This window comes from Chiloscyllium plagiosum, chromosome 33 (genome assembly GCF_004010195.1).
Source record: "Chiloscyllium plagiosum isolate BGI_BamShark_2017 chromosome 33, ASM401019v2, whole genome shotgun sequence".
In the NCBI taxonomy this organism is placed as follows: Eukaryota; Metazoa; Chordata; class Chondrichthyes; order Orectolobiformes; family Hemiscylliidae; genus Chiloscyllium; species Chiloscyllium plagiosum.
This window is the reverse complement of record NC_057742.1, coordinates 24747014-24768000: the sequence shown is the minus strand read 5'-3', so window position 1 is coordinate 24768000 and position 20987 is coordinate 24747014. Positions and strand designations below refer to the sequence as shown.

The window sequence follows — 20987 nt, the reverse complement described above, 5'->3', positions numbered from 1 at the left end:
TGCATGTGCATGTGTGAGCATGCATGTGTTTGTGTCTGTGTTGTCAGAGACAGGCTGTGTGTGTTTGTGTCTGTGTGTGTGTGTGTGTATGTTAGAGTATGTGCGTGAGTGTGTGAATGAGAGAGGGTGAAATACGAGGGTACGTACCAACCGGGCACAGTAAGATCCCAGGCTCAGTTGCAGAGCCGTTGAGTCAAGTTGATGAAATACAAAAGGGATTTCTTCTCTTCCAGATGGAACTCGCGCATCTATAACATTAAGGCTGACGGTCCGTTTGGGGAAAAGTTGTAGCGGAAGCTCGCTGCCCCCTGCCCCTCCGGGGGGGGCTGCTCACCTTCATCCTCGCAGAGACTCCTGCACCCGGAGGGGGGTATTTTTAATGTAGTTCCACCTCCCTCTCCGCCAGCCCTGTCCGCCGAGCCCCCACCGTGGACTGGATGTGGGCAAGCGGCTCTGCGTTGTGCCCTTGTGGAAGTTGCGGCTGTCGGAGTGACACACTGGCGAGTGATGGCCTTGGAGGGTGCCCAGGGAGCCAGAGGGGGTCGTGGCCACCCGGAGAGAGTGGCAGCCGGCCGGCGGCGAGGCGGGCCCCAGGGCACGAGGGAGATCACTGCCGCCTTTGTGAAGCAGGCGAAAATCCACGGGGTGAAGTACGTCTGCTCCCAGCACTACTCCCTGCATCACCGGGTCGTCTGGTTCCTGGCGTTTTGCACCTCGCTGGGTTTCCTGATCTCCTGGTCGTCCAACCGGTTCCTGTACCTGCTGTCGTTCCCGTCTCACACCCGCTTCCACATGGAGTGGACCAAGGAGCTGAACTTCCCCGCCCTCACCATCTGTAACAATAATCCGATCCGTTTCTACCAGCTGACCAAAAGTGACCTGTACTACGCGGGCCAGTGGCTGGGGCTGCTCACTGAGAACCGCACCGCCCGGCCCCTGGTCATCGAGCTCATTAAAGAGGAAAGGCAGCAGTGGTTTCAGAAACTTTCCGATTTCCGCCTCTTTCTGCCGCCCCGCACTTTCGAGGGCATCAGCCTGAATTTCATGGACCGTCTGGGTCACCAGTTGGATGACATGCTCCTGTCCTGTAGATACCGAGGGGACTTGTGTGGGCCGCAGAACTTTACCTCAGTGAGTCTCTCGCCATTTCGTCCTTTTTCTTTTTAAACTTCTTTTCGTAAATTTGGAAATTTTTATTTGACATGACGCTGGGTCTCATCAAAGTTTGCGTTGGAGTCTGGTGCGTGCGGTTTTTATCAAATGAAGTCCCGAATGGGTTCCAAGTGTTTATGTGTCTGCTTGAAATCACTAACTTGCCACATCTTGGGTTTTGAGTTATTTCACACCGTGTGACCCGTAGTGAACGTCGCTGAACTTTAAATGCAAATATAATAGTCGTGTTGTCCAAGAGCGTTGAGTTTGATGGCTTTAACATGAGGTATTCGAAGCTGAATGTTTAAAGGGATTCTGGCAAAATTCGGATCAGAAACCGTTTAGTGTGGATATTTCAGAACTTGTCTGTGTTTCTTGGGCGGGCCCTTCCCTCTAAACCAGAAACTTCAGACTCCGGGAGGTGATGGCTAATGGTATGAAAAGAAGTTGATGATCCTTCCAATGTGATAGATGGTGAAGTTAGATGCCTGGTCAGCCATGCTACACGCAGAGAGCAGTCCCAAACTGCAAGCATGTGCTTTGAAAAACAACAAATGCTGGGGATCACAGTGGGTCAGACAGCATCCATAGGGAGAGAGAAAGCTAACATTTTGAGCCTGGATGACTCTTCATCAGAAACCCTCATCAGAGTCATCTAAGACTGGAACTGTTGGCTCTCTCCATGGATGCCCCTAATCTGCTGTGATCTCCAGTATTTATTGTTTTCAGTACAGACCCCAGCGTTGGCAGTAATTTGCTCCTATGGCATGTGTTTTGTCTGCTTCATGGGAAAGGTTTAAGTCTAAGTAAACCTGTGAACCAAGAAGAACATTCCAGATAGCCTTAATTGTTGGGAAGGATTTTGTGAGCACATTAATTCCACTTCACGATTGTGAAGCTGATTGCTAGGCCACATAATTAATAATGACAAACAAACCATTAGCTGGATTCCTGGGATCAAACTGGACATGACATTCCATGTTATACTTATTGTTAATCATATATCAAATAAATCACAATATTTGCTTAGCGCAGCTTCTTAGCGACTTGAGGTGAACTAGGTTCTTTAAAAAAACACAATAAAAGTAAATACAATGGATGTTGGAGACTGGAATCAAAATAGAAAGTGCTGGCAAATCTCTGCAGATGTGGTATCATCTGTGCAGAAACAGAGTCAATGTTTCGGGTCCAACCACTCTACTTCAGAACACCTTCTTTACAATTGCAAGGTAGAGTCGTTGGATGCAGAACATTAACACTATTTCTGTCACCAAAGAATCTGCCAGAACTGCTGGGTTTCTCTAGCACTTCCTGTTTGTATCTTAAAACTAGTCTGCTTACTATAGAAAACCCCAAAACCGTGCACTCTACAAACAGTTTCAATATTTCCGTACTGCTAATTAGGAAAGCCTAGGCTGCAACAAACCTAAACTATTGTGATATCAATGAATATGGATTGTGAAAATAATATTTTTATGTAGACACAGACTGTGGTGTCAGATGTCATGGCAGTTTATTACAAACAACTGTCACAAATAATATTTCTGGTCACACTACTAGCATATCAATGCTCTTTTAATACTGTATAGAGAATATACACTTGACACATCCCACGGTTAGACAAGGAGTAGGTGTATGATATAGATGGCAAGTCAGGCTAGCAGCATGATGTCATTGTGAAGGTAGAAACTAAAACTATGTATTCCTGCAGTCTTCACATGGCAATTGCACTTTTTGGACAAATGATTAACACGTTTGTATCCAGTTCCTCTTCTATCTTTTAAAACCTTCAGCTCATTCTTAAAGTGACAGATTTTGTAACAATGATACAAATTTGTTAACTTCCTTATGATCTAATTGCTCAGCTTGATTTCCATTAAGTCTATGCTGGCTGAGGCAGTGTTTGGTGAAGCCAGAATTCTGACTCATATTCACATCGAGAATGATGGCATGGATGTTTCCTGTCACTCTCAATTTAATATTTTTACACAATATGATCTTCTGGATTAGTTTGACATGTTTAGCAATCCTATGAAGTGGGCATAAAGTGACTGTGGAGATGCTTGGTGAAGCAAATTAAAATATCCCACTGATGCAGTAGAGGGTGCTCTTCTAATTGAAGTGTGGACACCTTGTTAGGACAATGCAAAGGAAGTGTCATCATCTGCTTCCCATAAAATAAAAATATAAATATTGAAAACAATAAGACAATGGAATCATATAATAGTTACTGCACAGGAAGGGGCCATTTGATCTATTGTGTGTATGTTGGCTCTTTAAAGAATTAATTTGTCTGGAACCACAACTCCTACCTTCTGCCTGCACACCCTTCCTTTGCAGAAAATAATCTAATTCCCTTTTGAAAGTCTTAATTGTACCTGGGTCCACCATATTCTCAGGCAATCCCTATTCCATATCTTAACCACTGACTAACTGAAAAAGTTTTATTTTCTTCGCAAGGCGCTTGTGTTTCTTTTGCCAACTGCCTTAAATCTGTACTCTCTGAGTCTTTATCCTTCCACTAATGAGAACAATTTCTCCCGATTTGTCTTGACTTTAAAAACTGTTCTCAACTCTCCTTTCAATGTTCTCTTCTTTAAGCATAGCAGTCCTAACTTCTTCCACCTATCATTGTAACTGAAATTTCTCATCACTGGAACCATTTGCATGAATCTTTTCTGAACCCTTTTAATGCTTCACATCATTCCTAAAGTGTGATGCCCAAAATTGGACACAATATTCCAGTTCAGCTGAAGCATATTTTATACATGCTAAAATTCCTTGCTTTTGTACTCTGTGGTCATGTTAGTAGAATGCTATATGCTTCCTTAATGGTGCAGTCAACATGTCCTGTAACATTCAATAATTTATCACCTATACATGCAGATCCCTCCAATCCTTCCTACTTTTAGAATCATACCCTTGATTTAATATTGTTTCTGACTAAAGTTAATTACTTCACATGTCTCTGTATTAAATTTCATTTGCCACTTATTTCTCCAACCACTGTATGTCCTTTCGAAGTTGCCCACTCTCCTCACAGTTCACAGTGCTTCCAAGTTTAGTATTGTGTGAAAGTATTGAAGTTGTGCTCTGTACTCATTGGTTGATGTCATTAATGTCTAGGTAAAAACAAGGACTGCAGATGCTGGAAACCAGAGTCTAGATTAGAGTGGTGCTGGAAAAGCACAGCAGGTCAGGCAGCATTCGAGGAGCAGGAAAATTGACGTTTCGGGCAAAAGCCCTTCATCAGGGTGCCTGCAGAGTGGAAAAATTATGTCAGGCCTAACTGTGATTTAGTAGCAATTATCATAAGTTTGAGTTTCTGGTTTTTGAGTTAGTAACCTGTGGTTTTCTGTTTGTCTGAAGTTAATAATTGAGTTATAAATATATCTGTAGCCATGATCTTTTTTGTTAAAACAGCTTTAGGGTGAATCAGTTTGTGTGCATCACTAAAGGATTTTTAATTTCACGTTTGGTTCTTTTGTGACCCCGTGCATTAAATAATAGGGCCTCAATATTTGTTAGAGACTTCTGGAATTTTTTTTTGTCAAGGTTAAGGGAAATGCCAATAGTTAGAGAGAAACGTTTGGTCTCAGTTTTTCTTTGTTTTGAGCTGTCCTAAAACATCCTTAGAATAGGATGGTTGTGTACAGTAATGATCCTAAGAAACAAAGGATACATGGGATACTTTAGAGTGAAGAATAGTGTTAATTTTAGACAACAGCTGTGGGATTAAAGCCTGAAAAGGTTACTTTAAAGTTGAAAAATTGAAGCTGATGTGTATGGTAATTCTAGGCAAGAGCTATCTGCAATGCTAATCTAAAAATCAAAATCACCAAGTGGCTTAAACCTACTGAGGTTTTAGATACAGAGACTCTTAGATACAGTGTGAGTATTGCATGAGTGGTGATTTTGGGTACTGTATCATAGGTACGTTTTGGGTACTATACAAAAACCCTTTTTGATTCTTTTCACTTTATGAAGGAGTATTTTGGGATTAATGGGATTGTAATTTTACTGTATAGTTAAAAATCTTTGAAAGGAAATGTTTTGGTTTATTTTATCTTCATTTATTTTGTTAATAAGCTTATGTTTTACTGTCAAAGCAAAATTTATAGCATTGCATGCTTGTATTTCAGTGAGACCACCTTGTTAAAACTAAAACAAATCAAAATATGACTTAACTTGCCCAGTAATAATGTCAGCTGGGATCATAACATCCACCAACATCTGGGGAAGCCCATTATAAACCTCTTTTCTGAAAAATAACTGTTAATGGCTGTTTTCCTTTTTTGTCTCTCAGCCAGTTTTGAATTATGTTTCTTTACTCCATAAGCTTTAATGTTGTTCATAATCTCATTGCATCTCATTTTATCAAATACCTTTGGAACAAACTTTGGGGCAGTGGTATGATTCAAACAAACAGTTAAGGAACAGCACGAATACTCACAATGGGTTGATGCTGTCTGATACATTAATGGTTATATGAGGTCTGGTGGTGTATGACAGTATAGATTATTACAAAGAAGTAGCGTTGGGTAACAGCACAAGTGGCCACACACTGAATTTGCTGCATAATTAGAATTGTTTAGTGTTATGTAGCTGCAGCTGATAGTGTTATATAGCAGCATACACTGCCACACTTAGAATTGTATCTTGGTCAAATCCAAATCAATAAATATTGCAGAACTGAATATGTTCCCTGTTACAAAAACAGCTATTTTGTAATAATAAAAATTAGTCACAGACTGGAATCTATTCTGTGGCTGTCTAGAGTAACAATCAGAGTAGTGGCATTCACTAAAAGCATGATATTTCCCATTTGGAAAGCCACAGTTGTATCAAAGTAAGATAGTATTACATATGTTAGTGGTAATGCCTTGACAGTGTAGAGTAGGGCGTGTATGTTGCCACATGCAAGCAATTACCTCTTCTTTACGCTCCTGAAAAAAGATAATTGATCCAACAACTTGATAAACATTCACTACTGAATGAGTACATATAGTATTTTAATATTCAAAGTCACAAGCTGTTGAGCAGCTATTGCACTACTATCAGTCCGGTTATGTAATCCATTGCATAATCTCAGCCTCAGAACAGTGGGACTGCTGACAATTACTATCCATTTGCTGCTACTCGAAGTGTCTGTATATGGGCTTTGGTTAAAGACAAGAGCAGACTTGGCAGTGATGGTCTCCAAGGCTCAAATCTCGGATTAACACTCTTTGTTCATCCAGCCATATAAATGCAAAGTGTCAACTTGGGCAAATTACTGAGGTTTTAATTACCCAGAAGCTGTACAGCAGCAGGAATTGGCATAAAAAGGATGAGAACAAAAAGAAAAGATGGTGTACTCAATTGTGGATGGACCATTGTCTAGATTGTATTAATATAGATGATCAGATATTTATTATCCTTGGTCTAGAATTGTGCATACAAGTAATGGTTTTTACCCCACTGAAGTGCTTTTATCTTCATGCAGTTTCCAGTGTGACCTCCTCTCAAAGCTTTGTTCAATGTCCACCATTGACAGTTCTGTTTCATTGCACCGATTGAAGAGGATTGATGAGGACAGAGTGGTGGACATGATCTATATGGACTCAGTAAGGCATTTGATAAAGTTCCTCATGGCAAACTGGTTAGCAAGGTTAGATCATATGGAACAGAGGGAGAACTAGCTATTTGGATACAGAACTGGATTGAAGGTAGAAGAGAGAAGGTGGTGGTGGAGGGTGGCTTTTCAGACTGGAGGCCTGTGACCAGTGGTGTGCCACAAGGATTGGTGCTGGGGTCACTGCTTTACATCATTTATATAAAAAGATTTGGATGTGAACGTAGGCGGCATGATTAGTAAGTTTGCAGATGATACTAAAATTGGAGATGCAGTGAACAATGAAGAACATTACCTCAGAGGATATTATAATAGGATCTTGATCAGATGGGCCAATGGACCTAGGAGTGGTAGATTGATAATTTAAATAAATGTGAGGTGCTGCGTTTTGGAAAAGCAAACCAGGGCAGGACTTATACAATTAATGGACAGGTCCTGGGGAGTGTTGCTGAACAAAGAGGCCTTAGGGTGCAGGTTCATAGTTTCTTGGAAGTGGAGTCACAGCTAGATAGGATAGTGAAGAAAGTGTACGGTATGCTTTTCTTTATTGTTCTGTGCATTGAGCATAGGAGTTGGGAGGTCATGTTGTGGCTGTACAGAATATTGGTTAGGCCACTATTGGAATACTGTGTGCAATTTTGGTCTCCCTGCCATAGGAAGGATGCTGTGATACTTGTAAAAGTTCAGAAAAGCTTTACAAGGATGTTGCCAAGGTTGGAAGATTTGGGCTGAATAGGCTGGGGCAATTATCCCTGGAGCATTGGAGGCTGAGGGATGACCTGATAGGGTTTTATATAATTATGAGGGACATGGATAGGATAAATAGACAATGTCTTTTCCCTGAGGTGGGGAAGTGCAAACCTAGAGGGCATAGGTTTAAGGTAAGAGGGGAAAGTTTTAAAAGTGATCGAGGGTGTAGAGGGTGCTGCATGTATAGAATGAGCTGCTAGAGGAAGTGGTGGAGGCTGTTACAATTACAGCATTTACAAGGCATCTGGATGGGTATATGAATAGGAAATGTTTAGAGATATATGGGCCAAGTGCTTGCAAATGGGACTAGGTTAATTTACGATATCTGGTCGGCATGGACGAGTTGGACTGATGGGTTTGTTTCCATGCTGTACAGCTGTATGACTCTAAATTGCTGCAGTGTTCCTGGTTGCATTGTTTCCTAACACTGAAGCACACAGATGAGTACACAGTGAATCTTTGTTTTTCAATATATATTTGTACTTAGTACGTGAGGTGCGCTTATAATTACTGTGCTGAAATAATGATAGAGGATCCTCTCCTTCAACTAGTAAAGTCTTTGCAATGATGATCCTTCACAATAATGTTACATGGTTCAAGAACAATGAAGGAATGCTAATATTATGACTGAGTCATGGTAATGCGTGATTTAAAGGGGAATATGCAGGTTCCTGCATTCCAACAACATTACTGCACTTTATACTTTTCATCTATTGGTAAGTGAAATTCTGGCAAAGTAATAACAATGGGCTGCTGTAGTGCATCCTGTAGCTTGTATGCTGAAGCAAAAGAACATTGGCAATATAGTCCAGTTACAGTAAATCTGCTTTTTCTTGAATTACGTTGAGGTTTTTGAATGTCATTGCAGTTGTAATCATCCAGGTGAGTGTTCCATTATACTTTTAACGTGAGCCTTGTAAATGGTGTATGAGCATAGTGTGGTCAAGAGATGAGCCACTTACAGGGTCATAGAGTCAGACAGCATGGAAACAGACCAGAAGGTCCTCTCAAATTCGCGTTCAGTGACATTCACCAAGCTTGACACCATCCAGGACAAAGCAGCCTGTGTGATTGGCACAACATCCGGCGGCACGGTGGCACAGTGGTTAGCACTGCTGCCTCACAGCACCAGAGACCCGGGTTCAATTCCCGCCTCAGGCGACTGACTGTGTGGAGTTTGCACATTCTCCCCGTGTCTGCGTGGGTTTCCTCCGGGTGCTCCGGTTTCCTCCCACAATCCAAAGATGTGCAGGTCAGGCGAATTGGCCATGCTAAATTGCCCGTAGTGTTAGGTAAGGGTAAATGTGGGGTATGGGTGGGTTGCGCTTCGGCGGGTCGGTGTGGACTTGTTGGGCCGAAGGGCCTGTTTCCACACTGTAAGTAATCTAATCTGATCTAATCTAATCTAATCTAATCCAGAAGATCCACACTCTCCACCACCATTGGTCAGGAGCAGCAATGAGTACTACCTGCAAGATGCAGTGCAGAAATTCACCAAAGATCTTCAGACAGCACCTTCCAAACTCCTGATCCCTTCCATTTAGAAGGACAAGGGCAGCAGATACGTGGGAACACCACCCCCTGCAATTTCCCTCCAAGTCGCTCACCATCCTGACTTGGAAATGTCCTTCAATGTCACTGAGTCAAAATCCTGGAATTCCCTCCCTAACAGAATTGTGAGTCAACCTACAGCATGTGGGTTGTAGTGGTTTAAGGCAGTTCACCACCTTCTCAAGGGCAACTAGGGATGGGCAAAAAAATACGAGCCAGCCAGCAATGCCAACTGGTGAGTTAAAAAAAAATCAAGTTAAAGGACTGTTGTTCCTTTAACTTGGATCAGTTTTGTTTGGGACCCCCCCCCCCCCCATGGCATGATCTTTTCATAGAATCCCTACATTGTGGAAACAGGCCATTTGGCCCAACAAGTCCACAACGACCCTATAAAGAGTAATCCATCCAGACCCATTCCCCTACCATACTGCTGAACATTTACCCCTGACCAATGCACTTAACCGACATTATGGGCAATTAGCATGGCCAATTCACCTAACCTGCACATTTTTGGATTCTGAGAGGAAAGTGGAGCACCCAGAGGAAACCCACACAGATATGGGAAGAATGTGCAAACTTCATACAGACAGTTGCCCGAGGCTGGAATCAAACCTGGGCCCCTGGCGCTATGAGGCAGCAGTGCTAACCACTGAGCCACAGTACCGCACCTGACTTAAATACTGACTTGATGAATAGGGAGCAGCTCTGACCTCTTCTTTGGTTATCAGCTTCACGATTATGATTAGAGCTGTGTTGTTCAGAAGATTAGGATATTTAAGTGCTAACAAACAGATGTGTTTTGGTCAGAGTATCACCACTGTACCAGAATGTCTTGGTCAGGATAGCTCTGTGCTGGGTCAGTGATTTTTCTTTTAAAAACATTTCTTTGTTGGAACATTTTTACAGTGTCTTGGAATGAAATTGGGACAAAACCCAAATGGATGTGACAAAAGATTTGATGTTTGGCTATCCTGCCAAATCCTGATCTCAGTAGCTTCAACAAGGGGAGAAGTTAATAACCTCCCTACAGAGAGGTTCAAAGGGAAATGTGAAGATGGTTCATTGCCAGCCCAATATCTTGTTGAAGGGCCTTTTACAGAGACAGAGAAATAGGACAAAGGCACTTCAGACAAAGACATTAAATAAAACTAAGTAAAGCTCCAAAGCTATTACTATGCTGCTTGTAGAATTATATTTGAACTCTGCAGTGTTTTATTGGCAGATAATCAGATAAATAGAGCAGATAATCATTTGGAGACCCATTACTATCAAGTCATTGTAAAAAAATGACTTGAAGAATAGTGATCAGCCATTGTGTTTGAACTCCATTCTTGTTTCTGAATTCCAGACAGGTTCCAAGTTCAAGAGTAGTTCAATACAAGTGAATGTGCTTTGGACTAAATCATGTTTAAGGATTCATACCTTGTCAACATAAGAGAGACTGACCTTGCATTTACTTGTTCTTTCCTCTCACTATTGCTGTAACTTCATTGGATTGCAGCTGAATCTTCACTTTCGGGTGAAGCATTTTCACTGCATTTCTAATGAAGCCTTGGTGACCTAGACACAGGAAGTCAGTGGAAATTCAAGATATTGGTCCAATTGTGTTTAGTCCAGTCATATATGGTTCAGTATTGTTTACCAATGTTGCAGTGGGACAAGAAACATTAAAAGCTTTTGACAGTCATACCTTTTTGCACTGCCCTTTCATAGACTTGACATAGAATCTAAAATGTTTCACTGTCTTCTGGTCTTTTGGTGTAACTTGGAAAGAAAACTAGAAGACAGAGATAATTAGAGGAAGGTTTCGGGGTGGGGGTGGGATTGGGGGAAGAATACAGAATTGGCTAGCCCATAGAAGGCAGAGGATGGTATTAGATGGGAAGTATTCAGCCTGAAGCTCAGTGACCAGTGGTGTTCCACAAGGATTGGTTCTGGGACCTCTGCTGTTTGTGATTTTTATAAATGACTTGGATGAGGAAGTGGAAGGGTGGGTGAGGAAGTTTGCCGATGACACAAAGGTTGATGGAGTTGTGGATAGTGTATTGGGCTGTTGTAAGTTGCAATGGGACACTGACAGAATGCAGAACTGGACTGATAAGTAGCAGATGGAGTTCAACCTGGAAAAGTGCTCACTTTGAAAGGTCGAATTTGAATGCAGAATATAGGGTTAAATGCAGAAATCTTGGCAGTGTGGAAGAACAGAGGGATCTTGGGGTCCATGTCTATAGATCCTCCAAAGTTGCCACCCAAGTTGATAGGGTTGTTAAGAAGGCATATAGTGTGTTGGCTTTCATTAGCAGGGGGATTGAATTTAACAGCCGCGAGATTATGCTGCAGTTCTGTAGAATCCTGGTTAGAGCACACTCGGAATATTGTGTTCAGTTCTGGTTGCCTCAATGTAGGAAAGATGTAGAAGATTGGGAGAGGGTGCAGAGGAGATTTATCAGCATGCTGCCTGGACTGAATGGCATGTCTTAAGAAGAAAGGTTGACAGAGCTCAGGCTATTCTCATTGGAGCGAAGAAAGATGAGAGGTGACATGATAGAGGTCATAGAGTCGTAGAGATGTACAGAATGGAACCAGACCCTTTGGTCCAACCCAATTTAGTCCTACCTGCCAGCACCCGGCCCATATCCCTCCAAACTCTTCCTATTCATATACCCATCCAAATGCCTTTTAAATGTTGCAATTGTACCAGCCTCCACCACTTCCTCTGGCAGCTCTTTCCATAAACGTACCACCCTCTGTCTGAAAATGTTGCCCCTTAGGTCTCTTTTATATCTTTCCCCTCTCACCCTAAACCTATGCCCTCTCGTTCTGGACTCCCCAACCCCAGGGAAAAGACTTTGTCTATTTATCCTATTCATGCTCTCATGATTTTGTAAACCTCTATAAGGTCACCCCTCAACCTCTGACGCTGCAGATGTTGAGAGGCAATAGATAGAGTGGATAGCCAGAGATTTTTTCCCATGGTGGAAATGTCTATCACTAGGGGACATAATTTTAAGATAATTGATGGAAGGTTTAGGGGTGATGTCAGAGCTAGGTTCTTTACTCAGAGAGTAAGGGTGCTTGGAATGCACTGCCAGCAGTGGTTGTAGAGTCAGATATATTAGGGCCATTTAAATGACTCTTGGATAGGCACATGGAAGATAGTACAATGAAAGGTATGTAGGTTAGTCTGATCTTAAGAGTAGAATAATAGGCCAGCACAGCATGAGGACTGAAGGGCCTGTACTGTTCTACGTTCTAAGACAACTGTTTCCACTCCCTCAGATAAAAAGCAGCAGCATTGTGGATCTTCAGATTCTGCCCAGAATAATCACGAAGATTAAAACTCTCTGCAGATTAAGATGGACCTAATTCTTATTTTGATATTGATGATACGAGAGGCAAAACAGGTTTAATAGTGGAGCATTGCCACAGGAACACTCCACGACAGACTTAAAACTCCACATGAATAATTCACCATATACAATTGAATTCTAGTTAATCATGTTGTTGGGGTAATAAAGATTTTGACACTGTGTCAATCAGACAGAATATTGAATTGTAATATTTTGTTGGAAAAGGGCTCCTGATATTCCGGTATGATTAAAATTCCCCTAAATGATGAACGACTGTCATGTATTAAAGATTTAAGTAGTGTATAGTTTTCCGAAGAAGGGCTAATGCCCGAAACGTCGATTCTCCTGTTCCCTAGATGCTGCCTGACCTGCTGCGCTTTTCCAGCAACACATTTCCATCTCGGATCTCCAGCATCTGCAGACCTCACTTTCTCCTATAGTTTTCCGTGGCATTGGATAAAACTCTCAAAATGTATAAGAACACAAATTGTTCGGCCACCAATTCATGTCAACAAATCTTCTCGATTGATGGGTCAGATGGACCATCATGGCTGACTTAGTTGTTTAAATTTTGAAACCCTGACCTGATCTAGGAGCCAGTATGGATATTGCTTGCATTTATAGTGACTTTGAATGCTGCATTGTATGATGGTATCTGGAAAAATAAACCAGAGGTCAAATCCTCAAATCCCTATTTGTTTGTGGTCATTCCTGTAGTATAATGAGAATGGATTTGACAATGAGATGATGATTAACCATGATAAAGCAGTGACATTATAAGTCATGTAGTGGGCGGCACGGTGGCACAGTGGTTAGCACTGCTGCCTCACAGCGCTAGAGACCCGGGTTCAATTCCCGCCTCAGGCGACTGTGTGGAGTTTGCACGTTCTCCCCGTGTCTGCGTGGGTTTCCTCCGGGTGCTCCGGTTTCCTCCCACAGTCCAAAGATGTGCAGGTCAGGTGAATTGGCCATGCTAAATTGCCCGTAGTGTTAGGTATAGGTGGGTTGCGCTTCGGCGGGGCGGTGTGGACTTGTTGGGCCGAAGGGCCTGTTTCCACACTGTAAGTAATCTAATCTAATCTAATCTAAAATGTACAGAAGACTGTGAAGAAAGGATGGAATGTGTACCAATGAGAGATGAACTTACAGAGAACACTATTATGCAAAATAATGTAAATTAAAGTGGCAGAGTGGTAATATCACTGGACTAGTAATCCAAAACTTCACGTTAATCTTTGTGAGGGTCCTCATGGTGCAATGGTAATGACCTTACCTCTGGACTAAGAGATATGGACTCAAGTCTTGCCTGTTCCAGAGGCATCACATAACATCTCTGAACATAGAGATTAGAAAATATCTGTAAATGAGAGTTATTTAAAAAAAAAATCAGTCAGACAGTAGTCACATAACAGTAATGGCAGGCCAGAACTTGGCCATACTTACTGGAAGAGACAAGGAAAGCCATTTTGCCTAAGTGCCCAGTAGAACCCCAGGCAACAAGCCTTGTGTCAACACAAACCAATTCTTTGACCAACATCAAAGTTATTACAAGTAAAGCAAAATATTGCAAATGCCAGAAATCTGAAATAAACATGAACAATGCTGGAGAAACCCCACTGATTTGGCAGCATTAGTTGAGAGAGAAATAGATTTACTGTTTTGAGTCCGATACAATTTCTTAAGGGCTTCCTCTAAAGTTTCAAGATGTTTTTAAAATGACGTTTTCCTATTCACACTGCTTACTTGTTTAAGTGTGAGCAAGACTAAAGGGAAAACAAGTTGCATTTTTTATCGAAAATGGAAACGGTCACCCCAGTTGCTACACAGAACTGACAATGATTAGTTATTGAGATAATTAACATAGGCTTTACAGTAGGCTAGCCATGAGCAGAAGAGCAAAGCTGTGATGCACAATTTAACAGTTGAGGCATTGAGTGAAAGAGAAATATATTATGAAAATGAGGAAAATAAAACTCCAGTTTGAAAATCACAGGATAATTAATATGTTTGAAGATTATGCCAAAACTGTAACTCAAAAAAAAATTTTGATCTGCATCTGTTACTATTCAGTCAGCAATATATCTTGAAACCAACTTGAGATTTTATTTTATCATCAGATGTGATAAATGCATAGTTGTAATGTTATATCATTTTGAGTGAGATGAAGCATTGCTCTGGGAATCATCAACTCACTGGCACATAAAAAGTGCAAAACTTTGAAATCTATGCCCTGATGTGATTATTTTAATGACTCTAATACAATCTTCCCAGAATTCACAGAAGGTCTCCTTGATCTCCTCCCTGCAGACAGATTGAGCAGTGTTTGTAGAAAAACACTTTCGGCTGTGAATTGTTAGACTATAATTTTTACAATTTTGACATTGATATTATCCAGTCAATGTCAAAAGATCATTCTTTACGATGAAAACTTTTATTCATCAAAATGGTCTAAAATTTCAATGGAAAAACAATGATTTTGTCAATTTTTGAGTGACAACTCATTTCAAATAAGCTAAAGTTTCATTATTTTGCTGCTAATTGTTTTACCTTTTTGTATTTGCCAGATATGATGGAAATGGATCTTTGATTTTGTGTCATATTGAAAAGCTTTTTTCTCATAAGTCGTCATCACATCATCAATGTTCTTGGCTGATTGTACTGTTTATTTCACTGACTGGGACCTGGGAGGCTTCACGCTCAATCTTGTTCACGTCTGTTCCTTAATAGCAGTTCCAAAGTACATCACTGGGATTTATCTGCGCTGAAACCATCTTGAGTTGTTTCCTTGGTTGTTTTCAGTGGTGGTTTCCTTTCACCTTCCACAACCTATTGGCTTAGTCTAACTATAGCAACAGTTAGTACTGGACTATAGTGATACCTGTAGCAGATTTCACACATCTAATCTGTAAGAACTAATTGAAGTGTAAGCTGTATATTGTTTGCAAGACTTGGCATGTGTACAAGATTGGTTGGGTATGATTTCAAACCCCAAGAGATGCCAACAGAAGTATACTAGGTTGAATTTTAACTTATTTCAAGTGAATAACACACAATTTAATTTACTTTCTAACCTATTACTTCTGGTTATCTGTTTTTTGTTCGGTCTTTGTCATATGGGGGAACTAAATACAATTCTATTTGTTTCGCGTATGATAGAATGTCAGTGAAACGTTATTGAGAAAATGAAGCATCCTCCACGGTAGATTTTGGTATAAAACAACTATATATTAAGTGTGAAAGTGGAATACTATTAGTTATTTACTGTGTCTTTCTTTCCCGCTCTTCTTAATAACTTGTCATAAATTCTACTATTAGGTACAACTTTGCATCTTGCTTATTAGTTTAATGTATGATATTTATCAGTATTTAGAACAGAGAGTATAATAATCATTGTTATTGTCACCTGGCATGGTCTTCCAAAATTAAGAGGTAATTATTAATCTTGTGTTCTGCACTAGAATGGAGCTTTCAGTTCATGCAAGAGTCAAAATGCCTGTGAAAATGTTTTCTTTCTGCTGCTACCAATCAGTTCAAATTGTTGCGAGAAAGTCCATCTCAGGAAAATAGTGACCTTCATTTGTCAGTTATGGTCCTGATTTTGCCTTGAGCATAGTGGTGAGACTTGCAGTGCCTACCAACATTATATAGTACAGGTACACAGTCCTTTATCTGAAATTCCAAAATCCAAAATGCTCCAAAATCCGAAATTGTTTTTGTGGAGTATGGAGTGTAATTTTGGCATGTGAACAGGTGACCCAACTCCACAGCCACTCGAACCACATCACTCAGATGTGATGCGGCGGTGTGGCCCAGCACTGGCATCAATTATGTCTCAGCACTCGTACTATTCACATTTGGGTTTGTTGTTAGGTAATTTTAAAAATTTCATGGTGAAAATGTCATTTATTCCGAAATCCGAAAAATTCTGAATTCCGAAAAACAACTGGCCCCAAGGACTTCGGATAAAGAATTGTGTACCTGTAAATCAAACTGCAACATCTCTACACACGGATATAGATGATCAAGTCCTATTCTTCCAAAAATTGTGCTCCACTGTTCCCTTACCAATAAACTAGTTATTGAAATCCATTCAAGATGTGAAGTAGCTGTATATATCTTATTAAATATATAGGGCTGGACATTGAGGAGCTAGTGAATTTTAATGCTTATAGTTAATGCTGAACTACTCTCTGGCACTGAAAATTTAATTTCACAAGCAAGAAGGATGTTTCTTTCATAAATGCAATAGCACTAGAGATTTAAAAGTGAATTTTTAATTTTTCTTTCTGTCTCATTTCTCTATCTCTTAATCCAATTTTTTTTTCTCTCTATTTTGCTGGAAGTTTATAATTTTACGATGAATTACATTTCAAATTCCAAGTTTAGCCTGTATGTGGTTCAATCAGGATTCTTCCATCTAATTAAAAAGCTTTTACACACCATAGATGCACTGCAGAGGGCACCATGCTAAATCAGATGGTCAGTGAGAGAAAGGTGCAACTGAAAAGTCTGCAAGGTATATGTGGACAGCTGTCATTGTGATGTGCAGTGAGTGATCTTCCTTAACTGTTGATGACAAATGGCTATGACATCCATGAGTGAAGTCTTTTTAAATCTGATTTTGAGTTTACTTTTTGAAAATGGGGAAATGGGGAAAAATAAACAAATTGCATGGAACTTAATAAAAAGTCCTTTAAATGTGAAATTCTGAAAAAAGTGAACACATGAACTTGGATTGACTTTCAATGACATTAGTGTCTTAAGTTACACGTAAGTCTTTGTAGTTCTTTCTTTCATTCAGTGTAGAGTGTAAAGATGGACATTTTTACAAGTATATTGATAATTCAGTCCCTTCGGTCCAACACGCCCATGCCAACCAGATATCCTAATCTGACCTAGTCCCATTTGCTAGCATTTGACCCATATCCCTCTAAACCCTTCCATTTCATGTACCCATCCAAATGCCTTTTAAATGTTATAATTGTACCAGCCTCCATCACTTCCTCTGGCAGTTCATTCCATACATGCACCATCTTATAAGTGAAAAGGTTGCCCCGTGGGTCACTTTAAATCTTTCCCCTCTCACCTTAAACCTATGCCTTGTAGTTTGGAATGTCCCTACCCTGGAAAAACAGTCCTTGGCAATTCACTCTATCCATGTCCCTCATGATTTTATAAAATTATATAAGGTCACACCTCAGCCTTCGCTCCAGGGAAAAGGTTCAGTCTCTCCCAATAGCTCAAACTCTCCGACCCCAGTCACATCCTTGTAAACCTTTTTTGCACTCTTTTTCAAGTTTGATAACATCTTTCCTATATTAGGGAGACCAGAATTAAATGCACTTTTCAAAAAATGGCCTTATCAATGTCCTGTACAGCTGCAACATGATATCCCATCTGCCACACTCAGGGTTTTGCCAAGTCTAGGTATTGTCTAATAACTAAATGATTCAGTCAATCAATACATCATAACAGAGGATCAAACTTATTGCAATATTAAAATGCTTTATTCTCCAATGCTAAACAAATTTGGAAGCCTCTAACATTATGAAGTGTAAAGTGCTTTTTTTGAACTAAGTTATTATTCAGAAACTAATAATTGGACATCCCATGGGCTGATCAAAATCATCATGTAACAATTGAAGTGAAAATGTTGTTACAACACAAAGATAGCAAGCCAGACCAAATCAGACTTGCTAACACTGGATTCACTGCTCAGTAAAATTCGACAAGCCTCAAAATTGTTCATTTGTTCCTTACCAGACGTTACAAATAACTGATGTTGGACACCAAATTTATAACAAATGAAAATGAGCAATTTATTATTACTCAAGTAACTTTAGCAGAACACAGATGGGCTCAACGACAATCTAATCAATGTACTCCCTTGATGGACCAATTCACCATCTGATCAGCTGCCAGTCCCGAAGCATAATGACATCTTGGTACCTGATTGTCAATCGTGTTCTTAGAGCAGTAATGTATCTGCTTTATCTTTCCAGGCCAGTTCCCAACAGCAAACGTCTTTTGTCTCTCCTTTTTTCTAACCCAAACTGCTGTTCAGAGTTCAAAGTTTGATTCTTAACTGCAACGCACCGTTCCAAACCAAGAATGAGAAGAAATGAAAGAAAAATAATGATGATCTCAACAATACCTTGTAAGATGCCATACATCTATTAAAAACATCATGAAGATTGTTAAGAGCCTCAGTCCATTTGTGATATCCTCAGCCAGTGATTAACAACTTTTTTGTATTTTAAGAGCCTTTTAAAACAAAGCCGAAAATGTACAAGTATTGAGAGTAGCGCAATGAAAGTTTAGCAGTTCTAAACAAAGTAGTTGACAAACTAACAACTGCCTGTGGTAGAATGCATAACTTGCACATATATTAAATAAAATGTGTGCACTGAATTTATTTATCTGTGGAAACAAAACCAAAATTAAGACATTATCCACGTTGAATTATAATTTGATCTTAATACAATAAAATTTTGTCAGTAAAGCCATCTTTAAAAAATCTTTAACTTAAGACAGGTAGAATTATTTTCAGCAATTGATTTTTCATGATTATGCTATTAGAAGCAAATGTTGTTATAGAATAATTTATTTTTCTTAGCTATATTAGCAACCATAAAACATATTCCTTGAATAAAACTACATTAACATCATATAGCTACATCACTCAAGCAGGTTTAGTTAGAGTACACTAAAGATTTTTGTTAAAATATAATTTGAAACCATAAAGTACAGTATAATAATTAGGTTTTTATCTGCACAGTAAAGACATAGCTTTTTCTTTCTTTGACATAATATTTGACATGCTATTTTCATGTTAATGTAATCCAACTGGAAAAGGTAGTGTGCCACACAAATAAAATACTAAAGGCTGCTTGCTGCAAAACATTGATGAATTTAATGTTTTCTCTTTTTTTCTCTTTTTTTGCTCATGTCAGTAGAGTTGGTGTAACATTTAAATTTTTATATATATTCAGTAGGCACAAGAGATGGCACATACAATTTGTTAAACCAATGGTTTTGAATTAACTTTCGGTTTGCATCAGTGCAAAAAGCAGCATTTTAAAAAAAAAGATTGACTTGCATTTACATAGTGTTTGATGCCCCAAAACATGATGCACCTAATGAAGTGCTCATTGCACTATGGGCTGGAATATTCCCATTTTCTATTTTGGTATTGTGTCAAGTGAGATTCATAGCACTTGGTCCATTAAGGCCTTGAATGATCTTTCTCATGCAATTTTCTGCTCTTCATCTCATTAATTATCCAGCCATGCCCCTCATCCTTCTCGCAAAATCATGTGGCAGGAGAGACAGCAGTGCTTGTCCCTGCTGGAACCATTGGATGTTCACACGGCTGGGACCATTTTAGGAGTCTCAATCCAGGAACTGGCCCTCACACTGTAAATCTACAATGTTATACCTGAGGAAATCTCTCAGAAAGGCAAGTTAGCTCTCTGCTTTCTGGGTAAAAACCCAGAGGCTCTGGTGAATGGGGTAGTGGAGTGGAAGACCATCCTTTTTCCTGCAGATAGCTAAATGAGGCCACACGACTAGATAAAGCCAGTCTGGACACAGATGGTTACCTAGATCAGCGCTGTGTTCCCAGTTAGTGCTGGAAGAAGGTCAATGGCAGTCTATGTTAGGGCAAGTGTATTGATCTCCACCCTGCTACCTCACACCTACAGGGTCACCACTCAGCCAAACCGACCTATCGCATTTGCAGCTCCCCAAAGCTCATGAACAACATCATCATTGCATAGATCATTCCCACTCAAATGCTCAGCTCTTGGCAGAAGATGATCCCATGGTTTCAGCAATGGATGACTTTGTCAAACTGCAACGACAGGCACAGAACAGCATGTAGGTTTTTCTGGATCGAAGGATAAACAAGTTTACCAATGCTATCAGTACTATTTGGTTCCACTATGCATGCTTCTGGCTGTCCCCATGGAGAGAACAGGAAAGGCCATGGAGACCCAGATCCAGCACACTCAGTGTGTCCCAGACATGTGCACAAACCTGTGTTCCATTGCTTTAGCTGTAGATGTTCAGAATTAGTGGCAGGGTGAGAAGAAGATGAGGGACCTCAAATGCACTCCAAGTGACCCTTTCTCTCAGGGAGACAGGGAGGTACCATCAGGCACCCATGGGGAGAAGCCACACACACGACCCCCAGAACTTGCCCCTGTACTATGTCCTCGCCTGCAATGTCAAAGCCAGGGAGGTAAGCCTGCACCTGGGCTTGACGCTCTCAGCAGACCTCGGCCTTCAGGTGACCAAGGGAATGACCCAGGCCTGACTGAGCATGGTCCAAGCCCTGGACTGATCTGACCTGTAATCCCCAGATTTTTTGCACTTGACCTGCAGCATTGATCAGAGCTCAATCCCTGAACTGTAGATACATCGATCTCTGGTAGGACCAGTCACCTGACTGACTGTGGTTAACCCCCGGATTGAAATTGATTGAGTCCAGTGATTGGACTGGGATGGTAGTACTTCAGCTACCATGGACTCCTTTGACTGTTCGCCTTCGGCTTGCAGATATGACGATT

General features: G+C 40.5%; 1 protein-coding gene across 5 annotated transcripts in view; it reads left to right on the top strand.

Moving 5' to 3' along the window:
• Positions 1-20987, top strand: part of LOC122539947 (acid-sensing ion channel 2-like) — a 1330135-nt gene that overhangs the window by 863362 nt on the left and 445786 nt on the right. For 4 of the 5 annotated variants that reach the window (XM_043675160.1, XM_043675163.1, XM_043675159.1 and 1 more), the window contains exon 1: positions 60-1131. The exons of the other annotated variant lie outside the window; for it this stretch is intronic. In XM_043675160.1, coding sequence (XP_043531095.1) covers positions 508-1131 — 624 coding nt within the window. In that variant the 5' untranslated portion in view covers positions 60-507. Of the gene's footprint in view, positions 1-59; positions 1132-20987 lie in introns of those variants that run through there. 5 annotated transcript variants of the gene reach the window in all.